Source organism: Vipera ursinii (assembly GCF_947247035.1).
Source record: "Vipera ursinii genome assembly, chromosome: 5".
NCBI classification, from domain to species: Eukaryota; Metazoa; Chordata; class Lepidosauria; order Squamata; family Viperidae; genus Vipera; species Vipera ursinii.
The window spans coordinates 97557660-97572514 of NC_139518.1; the positions used below are offsets into that span (position 1 = coordinate 97557660).

General features: G+C 43.7%; 1 protein-coding gene across 1 annotated transcript in view; it reads left to right on the forward strand.

The window, feature by feature from the left end:
• Positions 1–3354: 3354 nt before the first annotated feature.
• The window catches only part of RASGEF1A (RasGEF domain family member 1A), a gene marked incomplete at its 5' end in the record, with an annotated part of 46517 nt that continues 35016 nt past the window's right edge, over positions 3355–14855 (forward strand). Inside the window, 4 exon segments of the mRNA XM_083364913.1 lie at positions 3355–3375; positions 3538–3602; positions 3604–3715; positions 14321–14449. Of these exon segments, the coding sequence (XP_083221039.1) occupies positions 3355–3375; positions 3538–3602; positions 3604–3715; positions 14321–14449 (327 nt within the window).

A 14855-nucleotide genomic window follows, 5' to 3' on the forward strand; every position in this document is an offset into this window, starting at 1 on the left:
ACTAGAACTCCGAGGTCCCTCTCACAGTTCTAGAACGGATCATAACTCAAGAGCCACGGCTAGGGAAAGAAGCTGTTGTCCAGGTCTCAAGCTGGCAAAGCCAAATCGAGAGGAAGCACTGACACACCAAGAGGACATTCCAAAGTGGTTGCCTTTGGAGAGTGATGGCTGCTCCATCACTGGAGGCGTTCAAAGAGAGACTGGACAACCATTTGTCTGAAATGGTCTAGGCTCTCCTGCTCAAGCAGGGGGTTGGATTAGAAGACCTCCAAGGTCCCTTCCAACTCTACTATTCTATGTTCTATCTTTCCAACCAGTGGAGACTAAGCAAAGAGGCACCTTCTTCCATGTCAAACCTGGAGAACTTGGACCTCCTACTTGAGCAGCGTGTTGGACTAGAAGACCTTTGAGTTCCCTTCCATCCCTATTGTTTTATTTCCTATTTTCTACATTCCGTCTTTCTAACCAGTTGAGATGGAGCACATCTGAGCAAAGAGGCATCTTCTTCCAATGCCAGACTTGGAGAACTTGTCTGAAATGGTATAGAGGGTCTCTTGCTTGAGTAGGGGGTTGGACTAGAAGACCTCCAAGGTCCCTTCCAGCTCTGTTATTCTGTTATTTCTGTTGTTTAACTAAGCATTGAACAAGGCCTAGGACGTAAAGGACCTTGAAATTGTCTCTCAAATTATTACTCACTGTTAAAAGTTTTTATATATATATTGGTTTCGAGCCATTCTGTTCTTTCCGGCTCTTAAATTGTATTTAATCGGTTTTTAACTCATTTGAGAGCTTTTTTTTTAAATAGATGGAGACTTCTCAATGATTTAATTAATATGTCCTACCCCAATAAAACAAAAAGTCTGTGGTTCTGTGCATGTCTTGGTGATTAAATGTACCACGTTAGGTTTAATGCTTTGTAACCATTTTCTTTCTTATTATGCAGACTGCTTTTTTTAACCCTTTAATTGGGAGACAAATCTTATCCTGTCAACCAAATAAGAGCATGAACAGGGGTAGCACATTCGTTAGAATGCAGTAATTGCAGGCAAACTCTGCCCGCAGCCTGGAGTTTGATCCTGACGGGCTCAAAGTTGACTCAGCCTTCTGTACTTCCGAGGTCAGTAAAATGAGGACCCAGATTGTTGGGGGCAAATATGCTGACTCTGTAAACCACTTAGAGAGGGCTGTAAAGCACTGTGAAGGGGTATATAAGTGCTATTGCCACATTGCCTTCAACAATCTGGGTCCTCATTTTACTGACCTCAGAAGGATGGGAGGCTGAGCCAACTTTGAGCTGGTCAGGATCAAACTCCAGGCTGTGGACAGAGTTTGGCTGCAATTACTGCATTCTAACCAATGTGCTACCCCCGTTCTGCCTTTAATTAAATCACTGGATCACTCCATCACTGGAGGTTTTTAAAAAGAGGCTACACAGTCACTTCTCTGAGATGGAAGTTCTCCTGCTTGAGCAGGGGGCTGGACTAGAAGACCTCCAAGGTCCTGTTCTATTCTATTCTATTCTATTCTATTCTATTCTATTCTATTCTATTCTATTCTATTCTATTCTATTCTATATTCTATTCTATTCTATTCTATTCTATTCTATTCTTTCTCTACTCTACTCTATTCTATTCTTTCTCTATTCATTATTCTACTCTATTCTATTCTATTCTATTCTATTCTATTCTATTCTATTCTATTCTATTCTATTCTATTCTATTCTATTCTATTCTATTCTATTCTTTCTCTACTCTACTCTATTCTATTCTATTCTTTCTCTATTCATTCTTCTATTCTATTCTATTCTATTCTATTCTATTCTTTCTCTACTCTACTCTATTCTATTCTATTCTTTCTCTATTCATTCTTCTATTCTATTCTATTCTATTCTATTCTATTCTATTCTATTCTATTCTATTCTATTCTTTCTCTACTCTATCTATTCTATTCTTTCTTTATTCATTCTTCTATTCTATTCTATTCTATTCTATTCTATTCTATTCTATTCTATTCTATTCTATTCTATTCTATTCTATTCTATTCTATTCTATTCTATTCTTTCTCTGCTCTACTCTATTCTATTCTATTCTTTCTCTATTCATTCTTCTATTCTATTCTATTCTTGTCTAGTCTAGTCTAGTCTAGTCTATCGTCTAGTCTAGTCTATTCTGCATTCTATCCTATGCTATCCTATTCTATTCTATTCCATTCTGCAATGTCTATTCTATTCTATTCTATTCTATTCTATTCTATTCTATTCTATTCTATTCTATTCTATTCTATTCTATTCTATTCTATTCTATTCTAGTCGTCTTGTCTAGTCTAGTCTAGTCTAGTCTATCCTATTCTTTCTGTTATTCCATTCCATTCTGTAATTCTATTCTATTCTATTCTATTCTATTCTATTCTATTCTATTCTATTCTATTCTATTCTATTCTATTCTATTCTATTCTTTCTCTACTCTACTCTATTCTATTCTATTCTTTCTCTATTCATTCTTCTATTCTATTCTATCTATTCTATTCTATTCTATTCTTTCTCTACCTCTACTCTATTCTATTCTATTCTTTCTCTATTCATTCTTCTATTCTATTCTATTCTATTCTATTCTATTCTATTCTATTCTATTCTATTCTATTCTATTCTATTCTATTCTATTCTATTCTATTCTATTCTTTCTCTACTCTATCTATTCTATTCTTTCTTTATTCATTCTTCTATCTATCTATTCTATTCTATTCTATTCTATTCTATTCTATTCTATTCTATTCTATCTATTCTATTCTATTCTATTCTATTCTATTCTATTCTATTCTTTCTCTACTCTACTCTATTCTATTCTATTCTTTCTCTATTCATTCTTCTATTCTATTCTATTCTATTCTTGTCTAGTCTAGTCTAGTCTAGTCTAGTCTAGTCTATTCTGCATTCTATCCTATGCTATCCTATTCTATTCTATTCCATTCTGCAATGTCTATTCTATTCTATTCTATTCTATTCTATTCTATTCTATTCTATTCTATTCTATTCTATTCTATTCTATTCTATTCTATTCTAGTCGTCTTGTCTAGTCTAGTCTAGTCTAGTCTATCCTATTCTTTCTGTTATTCCATTCCATTCTGTAATTCTATTCTATTCTATTCTATTCTATTCTATTCTATTCTATTCTATTCTATTCTATTCTATTCTAGTCTAGTCTAGTCTAGTCTAGTCTAGTCTAGTCTAGTCTAGTCTAGTCTAGTCTAGTCTAGTCTTCTGTTCTACAATGTCTATCCTATCCTATCCTAATCTTTTTTTACAAATGTAGGCTTGTGAGACCCAGCCTTCAAGATTCATCTGCCCTAGTTTCCATAATGATCACTTACCGCAGGAGGGCATGTTTTCCTTCTATGCACTTCGTCACGAGCCATTGCAGGCTTCCTGGTGCATAAGAGCAGCAAGGAGGCATGTCTTCCTAACGGAGGCCCGCCCCCCAACCCTGGGACATGGCATGTTGCCTTACCTCGCCCTTCATGTTGCTTCCTCTGTTTTTATAGGAAACTATGCCACAGACACCGATCTTTTCCAGCATGCTCGGGACGGATATAGAGGACAGGTGCAACCGACACGGGCGAGAGGAATGGCGATCCTGTTTATCAGGATGGGAACCTCATCTCTGGATCCCTGGAGGTCCTCATCCAGCACCTGGTGCCCACCATGGATTACTATCCAGATGTAAGTAGATGGTTTATTATGCCACACATCTTCGGCTCTTGCATGTCCCTAGATTCCTAGAGGCAGGCATTGATCATACAGTAGTCCTGAACCGCAATTGAGTTCGACATTTCTGTCGCTAAAAGGGACATGTGCCGCAGTGGTTAAGTGAGCACTGCCGTTGCTAAGCTGGTAACGTGGTTATTAAGCAAATCGGGCCTTCCCCCGGTGACTTTTGTCAGAACGTTGCAAAAGGGGATCGCATTACACCGGGATGCTGCAAATGTCATAAATATGAGCCGGTTGCCAAGCACCTTGATTTTGAATCACATGAGCAATGCTACAATGGCGGTATACAAATGCAACTAACTAAATAAATAAATAATAAATAAATAATGGTCAAAAAGGATCATAAGTCCTATTTTTCAGGGCCATAGTAACTTTGAACAGTCAGTAAATGAACCGTTGTAAGTTGACAACTAGCTATATTACAGCCTTTTGCAAGTAAGTGCTTTTTTTTAATCAAGAGCTCCAGAAATAATTAAAAAACCATTCCTTCCTTAATCCTGGAGTTGTTTGTAGGCACCAACAGCTTCCTGCTTTGGGAGAGGATATTCTAGGCATAAAGTGGTATCTGCTGAAGAAATCTTGCAAGCAGAGGCGCAAGAATGTCTAACGGCAATCTGAATGAATCCTGGTGGCGCAGTGGTTAGAAGTGGCATTGCAGGCACTCTGCCCACTTGCAGGAGTTCGATCCTGACCGGCTCAAGATTGATGTCATGGTGGTGCAGTGGTTAGAATGCAATATTGCAGGCAAACTCTGCCCACTAGCAGGAGAGTTCGATCCTGACCGGCTCAAAATTGATGTCATGGTGGCGCAGTGGTTAGAATCCAATATTGCATGCAAAGTCTGCCCACTGACAGGAGTTCGATCCTGACCGGCTCAAGATTGATGTCTTGGTGCAGTGGTTAGAATGCAATATTGCAGGCAAACTCTGCCCGCTGGCAGGAGTTCGATCCTGACCGGGTTCAAGGCTGACTCAGCCTTCCATCCTTCTGAGGCTGGTAAAATGAGGATCCAGATTGTTGGGGACCAGATGCTGACTCTGTAAAACTGCTTAGAGAGGGCCGTAAAGCACTGTGAAGCGGTATATAAGTCTAACTGCTAATGCTATTCTCAGCATCACTAGCTATCATTCATCACATCGTGAATAGAAAGCTGTGCTAATAAAATAAAACAAAACACAGCTGATCTTGGAAAGTAAAGCAGGATCAGATCTAGTTAGTAACTGGATGAGGTATGTCAAGAAAATCCAATTGTTGTCGACTAGACTGGAAAACTAGAAACAACTCTTGAAGATGTCAATTCCATGTCACCCCTATCTAGATTTTTGCAAAAAAAAACAAAAACAATGCATGGGCATGTTGTGATCCATAGAAAATGATAATAATAATAATAATAATAATAATAATAATAATAATAATAACAACAACAACAACAACAACAATGATAATAATAAAAATAAAAATAATAAAGTTGAAAGGGACCCTGGAGGTCTTCTAGTCCAACCCCCTGCTCAGACAGAAAACCTGGAACTAAGGAGAAACTTCCTGACAGTGAGAGGAATTAACCAGTGGAACCAACCTGCCTCCAGAAGTGGGTGAATGCTCCATCAATGGAGGTTTTTAAGAAGAGACTGGACAGCCATTTGTCTGAAATGGTATAGGGTTTCCTGCCTGAGCAGGGGGTTGGACTAGAAGACCTCCAAATTCCCTTCCAACTCTGCTATGCTGTTATTCTGTCTTGTCGCTCTAGTTCCACTACTCACATCCTGCCCTACTGAAACACGGAATTCCTTTGGCTTGGCAACTAATGCATTCTCATCCAGGGCTGAGCAAGTGGAAATTCGCAAGAGTGCATTTCTGTAATGGATCAGGCAAACACCTGCCCTTGGACGTTCGGCTGTTAATTTTGGAATTGCATTAGCACACAGTCCAGTGGGGGGGGGGTGAAAAACCTGCTTTTTCACATTTCCATTATGCTTCTCTGGAAAGGAATCGCAGTAATGTCCCAGGTTGGGGGTGGAAGGGGGGAGAGAGAGAGAGAGAGAGAGAGAGAGAGAGAGAGAGAGAAAAGGAAGGAAGACGAAGGAAGGACCGGGAGATGACTAACTACTCTAGTTAAATCAGAAGAGTGCAAAAAAAAAGAAAGAAAGGAAGGAAGGAAGGAAGGAAGGAAGGAAGGAAGGAAGGAAGGAAGGGAAGGAAGGAAAAGAAAGAAAGAAAGAAAGAAAGAAAGAAAGAAAGAAAGAAAGAAAGAAAGAAAGAAAGAAAGGAAGGAAGGAAGGAAGGAAGGAAGGAAGGAGGAGGGAGGAAGGAAGGAAGGAAGGAAGGAAGGAAGGAAGAGAAAGAAAGAAAGAAAGAAAGAAAGAAAGAAAGAAAGAAAGAAAGAAAGAGAAGGAAGGAAGGAAGGAAGGAAGGAAGAGAAAGAAAGAAAGAAAGAAAGAAAGAAAGAAAGAAAGAAAGAAAGAAAGAAAGAAAGAAGAAGAAAGGAAGGAAGGAAGGAAGGAAGGAAGGAAGGAAGAAGAAGGAAGGAAGGAAGGAAGGAAGGAAGGAAGGAAGGAAGGAAGGGAAGGGAAGGAAGGAAGGAAGAAGGAAGACAGCCCTTTAAAGACAGCCCTTTAACTTCTCTGCCTCATTTGAACTTTGACATCCCAAAAACCACAAACAATGCCTCTCGAGTTAAGCGCCTTTAGAGAGAAAGCAAGAATAATAATAATAATAATAATAATAATAATAATAATAATAATAATAATAATTATTATTATTATTATTATTATTATTATTATTATTATTATTATTATTATTATTATTATTATCCTTTAGAAGGAAGGAAAAGAGAAGGAAGGAGGAAGCAGAGAGAGAGAGAGAGAGGACTAACTATTCTAGTTAAATGAGAAGATGCAAAAAACAAAAGCAGAGAGAGAGAGAGAGAGAGAGAGAGAATTTTTCACTTGGAGGGAGTAGCCTTTCTTCCTTCTGTCATGCTAGAGAAAAGAAGAGAAAAGAGAAAAAAAAAAAAACCAGGCAGGCACTCCGGGGAAAAATCCACTCTCCCTAGAAGGGTTTGTTGGGGCACCCAGAGAAATCCGCCTCTGGCTCAGGGGCCGATAACCTCCCTGTCTGGAATTTAGGGACGGAATGTGCCTTAATGCTCACCCTCCATGCGTGACCGTTGCCAAAGAGCCCTTCCTCCAGAGCCTCAAACAAATAAACACTTCCAGACTCGGCATAAATTGAGGGGCACAATATGCTGGGGTGGGTGGGGGGGGTTCGTTCCTCCTTTTTCCTACACTCTTGCTCCTTAACTAGCAGTTACTCTTTGAGTCTCTCTTCCCCTCTTGCTTTCTCACCCTCTCCATCCACCCTCCTTTCACTACCCAGGTCTCTTAGCAAACGGGTTTGGGCACCAGAGGAATTCGCTCCTTCCTTTCCCCCCCCCCATTTTAACAGAAGGCCTGAAGCCGCCTTGGGTCCCGTGTCCAGTTCGTTTCGAAGGGTTTTCATTTGTTGTTGTTGTTGCTGTTGTTGTTGTTGTTTTCTTTGCCCCCCAAATTTGTGTGATCTTCTGACAACGGCAACGGGAGATAAGGGTTCGGGTTCAAGGTTTTTCCTCATTCCTTCGGCTCATTTTTAAAATCACAGCTGATATACCATCCATGCTGTCCTTCCTTCTTTCCTTCCTTCATTCCTTCCTTTTCTTTCCTCCTCCCTCCCTCTCTTCTTTTTCTTTCCTTTCTTCTTCCTTCCTCCCTCCCTCCCTCCCTTTGCTTCCGTCTTTCCTTCGCTTCCTCTCTCCCGACCCTCCCTCCCTCCCTTCCTCCCCGCTTCCTCGCCGATTCCTCCCTTCCTCCCTTCCTCCTCCCTTCCTTCCCTTCCTTCCTTCCTTCCTTCCTTCCTTCCTTCCTTCCTCCTTTTCTTCCTTCTTTCCTTCCTTCCTCTCTCCCTCCCTTCCTCTCTTCCTCCCTCCCTCCCCTTCTTTCCTTCCTTCCTTCCTTCCTTCCTTCCTTCCTTCCTTCCTTCCTTCCTTCCTTCTTTCTTTCCTACCTTCCTTCCTTCCTTCCTTCCTTCCTTCCTCCCTTTTCTTTCTTCTTTCCTTCCTTCCTCTCTCCCTCCCTTCCTCTCTTCCTCCTCCCTCCCTCCCTTCTTTCTTTCTTTCTTTCCTTCCTTCCTTCCTTCCTTCCTTCCTTCCTCCCTTTTCTTTCCTTCTTTCCTTCCTTCCTCTCTCCCTCCCTTCCTCTCTTCCTCCCTCCCTCCCTCCCTCCCTTCCTTCCTTCCTTCCTTCCTTCCTCCTTCTTCTTCTCCTTCCTTCCTTCCTTCCTTCTTTCCTTCCTTCCTTCCTTCCTTCCTTCCTTCCTTCCTTCCTTCCTTCCTTCATTCCTTCCTTCCAAGGGGGAAATGGACAGATGTTTGTATAGTAAAATATCTTATCTTGATTTCACTTCTTTAAGGACAATTGTATATTGAAAAGTTTAGCCGTCTTTCCTCCCTCCTTTAGCCTTCCTCCCTCCTTCCTTTTATTGACCCAACTCCTTCCTTCCTTCCTTCCTTCCTTCCTTCCTTCCTTCCTTCCTTCCTTCCTTCCTTCCTTCCTTCCTTCTTCCTTCCCCTGTTGGTTCAGAGGAGTTCTTTTTTTGAGGCACATGGGGATTAAGACAAAAGCCTGGGAGATTTGGTCAGTGTGATTGTATGAAGCTTCAAAAGGAAATCAACCTGACAATTTTTTGGGGGGAAGGGCTGACACTGATGCTGAAGCTCCAATACTTTGGCCACAGAATGAGAAGAGGGGGACTCTTTGGAGAAGACCCCGATGTTGGGAAAGAGGGAAGGCAAAAGGAGAAGGGGACGGCAAAGGAGGAGACGGTTAGATGGTGTCATGGACATGATGGACATGGGTTTGGGCAGACTCTGGGAGACAATGAGAGGATGGGGGGCTGGAGTGCTATGTCAATGGGGTCATGAAGAGTCAGACATGACTTAACCACTGAACAACAACAAGAACAAAACAGTACGATGCAATGCTTAGTAGACCATGGAATACCGAGCAAGACAGTTGAGGAGAGGAAACAGAGACATTACAGATTGCTGAATTCGGGTTAGAAAGCACGAAAAGCAACGTCTCCATCAACCCTGACTGTTCTTTGGAAGGGACAGAGACCGAAGCTCAAATGCTTTGGCCACCAAATGAGAAGAGGGGACTCCTCGGAGAAGACCCAGATGCTGGGAAAAAGGGAAGGCGAAAGGAGAAGGGGATGGCAGAGGGTGAGATTGGGTAGACCCAATGAACGTGAATCTGGGCAAGCTCCAGGAGACAGTGGAGGACTCGGGGAGGGGCTGGCATGCTGTGGTCCATGGGAAGTAATCTGCAAATACTTCTCGTCTGCTTCTAAAAGAATGTATTTCAAACTGGGCAACTTTTTAAGAGGTGTGGACCAGCCCGGGTTGATTTTACACATCGCTGCCCTGCGATTTGTTTCTAGTCGCCCTCTCCCTAAGGGGATGTGGAACAAGAAGTGAAACAACTTTGGGCCCCGCTGGAAGTTGTGGGAGCTTCCAACGCTGGAAATTTTAAGAAGAGATTGGAATAGCCATTCTCTGAAGTGGTATATAGGGTTTCCTGCCGGAGCAGGGGGGATTGGACTAGAAGACCGCCAAGGTCCCTTCCAACTCTGTTATTCTATGTTCTGCGTTCTGTCTTTCTAAGCAGTTGAGGTTGAGCATATCTGAGCAAAGAGGCATCTTCTTCCATGCCCGACTTGCAGAACTTGTCTGAAATGGTATAGGGCAGGGGTGTCAAACTCAATTTCATGGAGGGCCACATCAGCATTGTGGTTGCCTCAGGGGGCCGGGTGGGGTGTGGCCAGGGTGGGCATGGCCTACTGGGTGGGGCCGTGGCTAGAGTGCGTATGGCCTACTGGGTGGCGTGGCCAGCTCTACATCATTGGCATCAAGGGTGCCTATGAGGGCCTGGGCAGGAGTGGGACAGATCTGAGGGTCTCTGGCAGAAGGAGGGTCTCTGGGCCAGGGCCAAGGCAGTGGGGGGCCGTTCTCTCACTGTTTCCAGGATGGCTTCACGGGCCACATGAAACCACTTCGCGGGCCGGATCTGGCCCCCGGACCTTGTGTTTGACATGTCTGGTATAGGGTTTCTTGCTTGAACAGAGGGTTGGACTAGAAGACCTCCAGGATCCCCTTTGAGGTCTGTTATTCTGTTCTTTAAGTTCTTTAACGAAGCATTGAACAAGGCCCTAGGAGGTAAAGGAAATTGCCTCTCAAGTTGTACTCGCTATTAAAGCTTTTGTGCAAACTGGAAGCTTTTAAGAAGAGACTGGACAACCGTTTGTCCGAATTGGGGTTAGGGTTTCCTGCCTGAGCAAGGGGTTGGACTAGAAGACCTCCAAGGTCCCTTCCAACTCTTGTCATTCTGTTACGTAACATGGAGGAAAACAAATGGGCTTGAACTCCGCACTTTGAAATGAAGGTTGGGGAAAACAACGCCTAACACTCTCCCGGTGTGTTTATCCACACTTAGACCAGATAGCCAGCAAAGGAAGGTGGGGGGGAGGGGGGAGGAAAAGAAATGAGGCAATTGTCATTTCTGAACGAGTTGTTCTTGGTTGTTCCTCTCCTTGCACCCCACATCAATCATCAGTCACATCAACTCAGCTATCTCCATGCAGGCAGACAGATCAAGGGCTAGGCCTCCCTTCCTGTCTGTGGCCAAAGGTCCCTCCTTATTTCCACTGCATTGAGCAGCCAGAATTAATTTTGAGACTTCCTCCGTGGAGGTCTGCTTATCGCTCTTTGCTCACCCAAGCCGTACATGTTAAAAAAACAACAACCCAGTCCTAACAATCTGTCCTCTTGCAGAGATGTTTTTTTTTTCACACACAGGTGGTCCTCAACTAACAACAGTTGAATAGAATGGAGATGGAAGGGACCTCGGAGGTCTTCTAGTCCAGCCCCCTGCTTGAGCAGAAAATCTATACCAGGGGTCTTCAAACTTGGCCCTTTTATGACTTGTGGACTTCAGCTCCCAGAATTCCTCAGCCAGCGATGCTGGCTGAGGAATTCTGGGAGCTGAAGTCCACAAGTCATAAAAGGGCCAAGTTTGAAGACCCCTGATCTATACCATCTCAGACAAGTGACTGTCCAGAACTCTTCTTAAAAACCTCCAGGGATGGAGTGCCCACGATTTCTGGAGGCAACTTCTGTTCCACTGGTTGATTGTCCTCACTGTCAGGAAGTTTCTCCTTAATTCCAGGTTGCTTCTCTCTTTGGTCAGTTTCCGTCCAGTGTTTCTTGTCTTGCTGCCTTCTGGTGCTTTGGAATTTGTGGCTCAATTGTGGTCATAAGTTGAGGACTACCTGTACATCCAAATAAAATTATTGGCATTTGCTTCATCCCCTTGGAATCTTTTCAATGGTTATATCCTGCTCCCAGATTGGGGGAAAAAGGAGGAGGAAGAGGAGGAGGAGGAGGAGGAGGAGGAGGAGGAGGAGGAGGAGGAGGAGGAGGAGAAGGGAGGGGAATGGGAAGGGGAAGGGGAAGGGGAAGGGGAAGGGGAAGAAGAAGAAGAAGAAGAAGAAGAAGAAGAAGAAGAAGAAGAAGAAGAAGAAGAAGAAGGAGAAGGAGAAGGAGAAGGAGAAGGAGAAGGAGAAGGAGAAGGAGAAGGAGAAGGAGAAGGAGAAGGAGAAGGAGAAGGAGAAGGAGAAGGAGAAGGAGAAGGAGAAGGAGAAGGAAAAGGAGAAGGAGGGGAGGAGGAGAAGGAGAAGGAGAAGGAGGAGGAGGAGGAGGAGGAAGAGGAGGAGGAGGAGAAGAAGAAGAAGAAGAAGAAGAAGGAGGAGGAGGAGAAGGAGAAGGAGAAGGAGAAGGAGAAGGAGAAGGAGGGAGGAGGAGGAGGAGGAGGAGGAGGAGGAGAGAGAAGGAGGAGGAGGAGGAGGAGGAGGAAGAGGAGGAGGAGAGAGAAGGAGAGGGAGGAGGAGGAGGAGGAGGAGGAGGAGAAGAAGAAGAAGAAGAAGAAGAAGAAGAAGAAGAAGAGAAGAAGAAGAAGAAGAAGAAGAAGAAGAAGAAGTTGTTCAGAGGGATGACCCTCAGCAAAAGAAGTTTGATTTAATTAACATATGCATCTCAAATGAAAGTCCTACAATGCTGTTCCTATAATATTGAATAATGGAGCTTTGAGGTTGAAGCTAACCATCTCTTACTGGTCACATCCACCTGACCCACTAGAGTGGGGAGGCAGGGAATGTTGCAGGTGCCCTAAGGAGGTCCATCTGGTGGGACCATAGAAGAAGGGACTTCTCCGTGTGGCTCCTTCCCTTTGGGACATCATCCCTTTAGAAATTAGAGTGGAAATGAGGAGGAGGAGGAGAAGGAGGAGGAAAAAATATGGCCTTGTAAAACTAGAGGCAATTCTAATTCACCCAAAGGGACAAGAACATGCTATATGGAACTCAACAAACGTGGCGATACCTGATTGTCATTCAAAGCAAATCCCTGTAAATTGGATTTGCAGCTTTGAGCAGAAGCTCCCTTGCTTTTGAGAGCTAATCAGGACCTCCTAGAAACGGGCTGAGCCACGATTCATTACAATTGCTTGGCGCTAAGTATAAAGGCTTCCAAAATTTTTTATGAAACCTAAGGCTGGCTTCGGTTTGGAAGACGACGCACAGAAGCTTTCCAGAGACGAAAATCTTCAAAGAATCAAAGCCAGAAAAGAAATAGAGTTTGTTTTTTTGGGGGGGGGGCGAAAATCTTTCGGTGCCCTATTTCAGTCCCTTGAACTGCAGGCTGGTGAAAGCTGCGCGAAGCCTTCAAAAGGCCCGTTTTCCCAAAGTGGATTCCGCACAGACAAAAGCCATGGCTTTGAAGCGTTAGGCCGGTCCCCGTTTTTGCAAGATTTGGGCAGCTGTCGAAGGCCCTCCCCGTGGGTGCCTGGTGTGCTTGTGCGCAGGCAATGACACCGCTTCTAAAGGGGCTGCTGGCGGGGGGGGGGAGGAGGAGGGGAGGGCGAATCAGCTGTTCCATGCGGCAACGCACATGTGTAAATAACACAGCTAGCTTTCAAAGCAGCCTTGCGAGTCTGGTTTTGTTGTCCAAAGAGAACAGAAGTTAACGGGAAAAACCTAGTTGGAAGGGACCTTGGAGGTCTTCTAGTCCAACCCCCCCCTGCTCAGGCTGGAGACGCTATATCATTTCAGACAGATGGTTGCCCAATCTTTTTTTTTTTTTTAAAGCCTCCAGTAATGGAGCATCCACCATTTCTTCAGGCAAGCCGTTCCACTGGTTCATTGTTCTAAGCGTCAGGAAGTTTCTCCTTAATTCCAGGTTGCTTCTCTCCATGATTAGCTCCCATCGGTTGCTTCTTGTCCTGCCTTCAGGTGCTTTGGAGAATAGCCTGACACCCACCCACCCCTCTTCTTTGGGTATGTGTGTTTCTCAGCTCTGCCCACCCCCATCTTTCAATCTAAGCTCTACTTGAGAGCCACAAACGTGGAAGGCCACAGAGAATCAGAATTTGTGTGAATGCATTTCTAGTGGAGGTGTCTTAAGCCTCCTTATTATGGAGACCCTGTTTTGGTCCACTCATAGCAGATTCCTGCCTCGCCTCTATCTGGGAAGCTCAGCGGACATCCATTTAATAAGCTACTTCACCTTGATAGAGCATCGATTTGACACTTTCCAGCAGAGCACTGATAAGATAGATGCTTTCTGGGGATGCTTTGATACAGTTTGGAGTTGTGTTGTTTGAATTTCTTTGATATACAGGGGGGCTGGGGGTGGAGGAGAATGTTTATAATCCGTTTTTGGTTTAATTCTGATATTTGCAGTTCCATAAGCTATTGGGGAGGATTGCTAGCCCAACGGCAACTAACTAAGGGTGTGTTTGGTCACCATTTTTCAAGAGATAAATGCTCACATCTTATACATGTTACATGTTTGTTAAGCATTCAGAATACACTTGCTTTAGTCCCAGACACGGGACAAATCTTATTTCCTGTTTCAGCCTAGCCCAAGGCCATCTACAGGCAGTAGCCACAGCAGTGGCAGCTCATATTTGTGTAAATTTTTTGGCTTTTAGCAAAAAAAATCTCCCAGAAGAACGAAGCTGAAGCCACCAGCCTGATGACGGATGAGATTTCGTCGAAACATTGCTCTTATACCAGGGGTCTTCTAACTTGGCCCTTTTATGACTTGTGGACTTCAACTCCCAGAATTCCTCAGCCAGACACGCTGGCTGAGGAATTCTGGGAGTTGAAGTCCACAAGTCATAAAAGGGCCAAGTTTGAAGACCCCTGTCTTATACCTTCAATTCTACGTGGGGAAAAACCCGAATAACCAAAGATCTACACACACACACACACACACACACACACACATATTAGATGGATGGATATAGTTATAGTTTAGTTATAGTTATAGTTACAGTTATAGTGAGAGAGAGAGAGAGAGAGAGAGAGAGAGAGAGAGAGAGAGAGAGAGAGAGAGAGAGAGAGAGATATTCCTGGGGGAAATAAATGTTAAAGTTCCCTTCTGTTTCTTTCTCCCATCTTTTCTATCCAGAGGACATACATTTTCACCTTCCTTCTGAGCTCCCGTATCTTCATTCATCCTCATGAGCTCTTGGCTAAAGTTGGACATCTCTGCCTGAAGCAGAAACAGCAGCTGGAGACCGGGGTGGAAGCAGACAAGGTGAGCGAGTGATCAAGTTGTTCTCTCATTTTAGCTATGTACTTCCTTTCCTTCTGCGGTGACATCTACATCACGAATGGCCAGTTCTCTCAGCTCCTCCAGTCGAAAAGTTCCGCTTTTAAAATATACACGTTTCCATCAAGAGCGCAATGATTTTTTTCCCCCTAAACCTAAATTTTGAAAATTAAACAAAAAGGACAGTAGGGATATCGATCCAAAGGGACCAGGTGGTCATAATAATAGGGAAGGTTTACCCACACACTATGTGCAGCTATAAAATATTGGCAGAGACACTCTACAAAAATCAAAGCTGGTTGATGGCCTGCACATAGAAACATCGGCAGGAAATCCTGTCTTGTGGTTACGTGCTAAACTATTTATCGTTCCTACGGGAGCGTCACCGGCG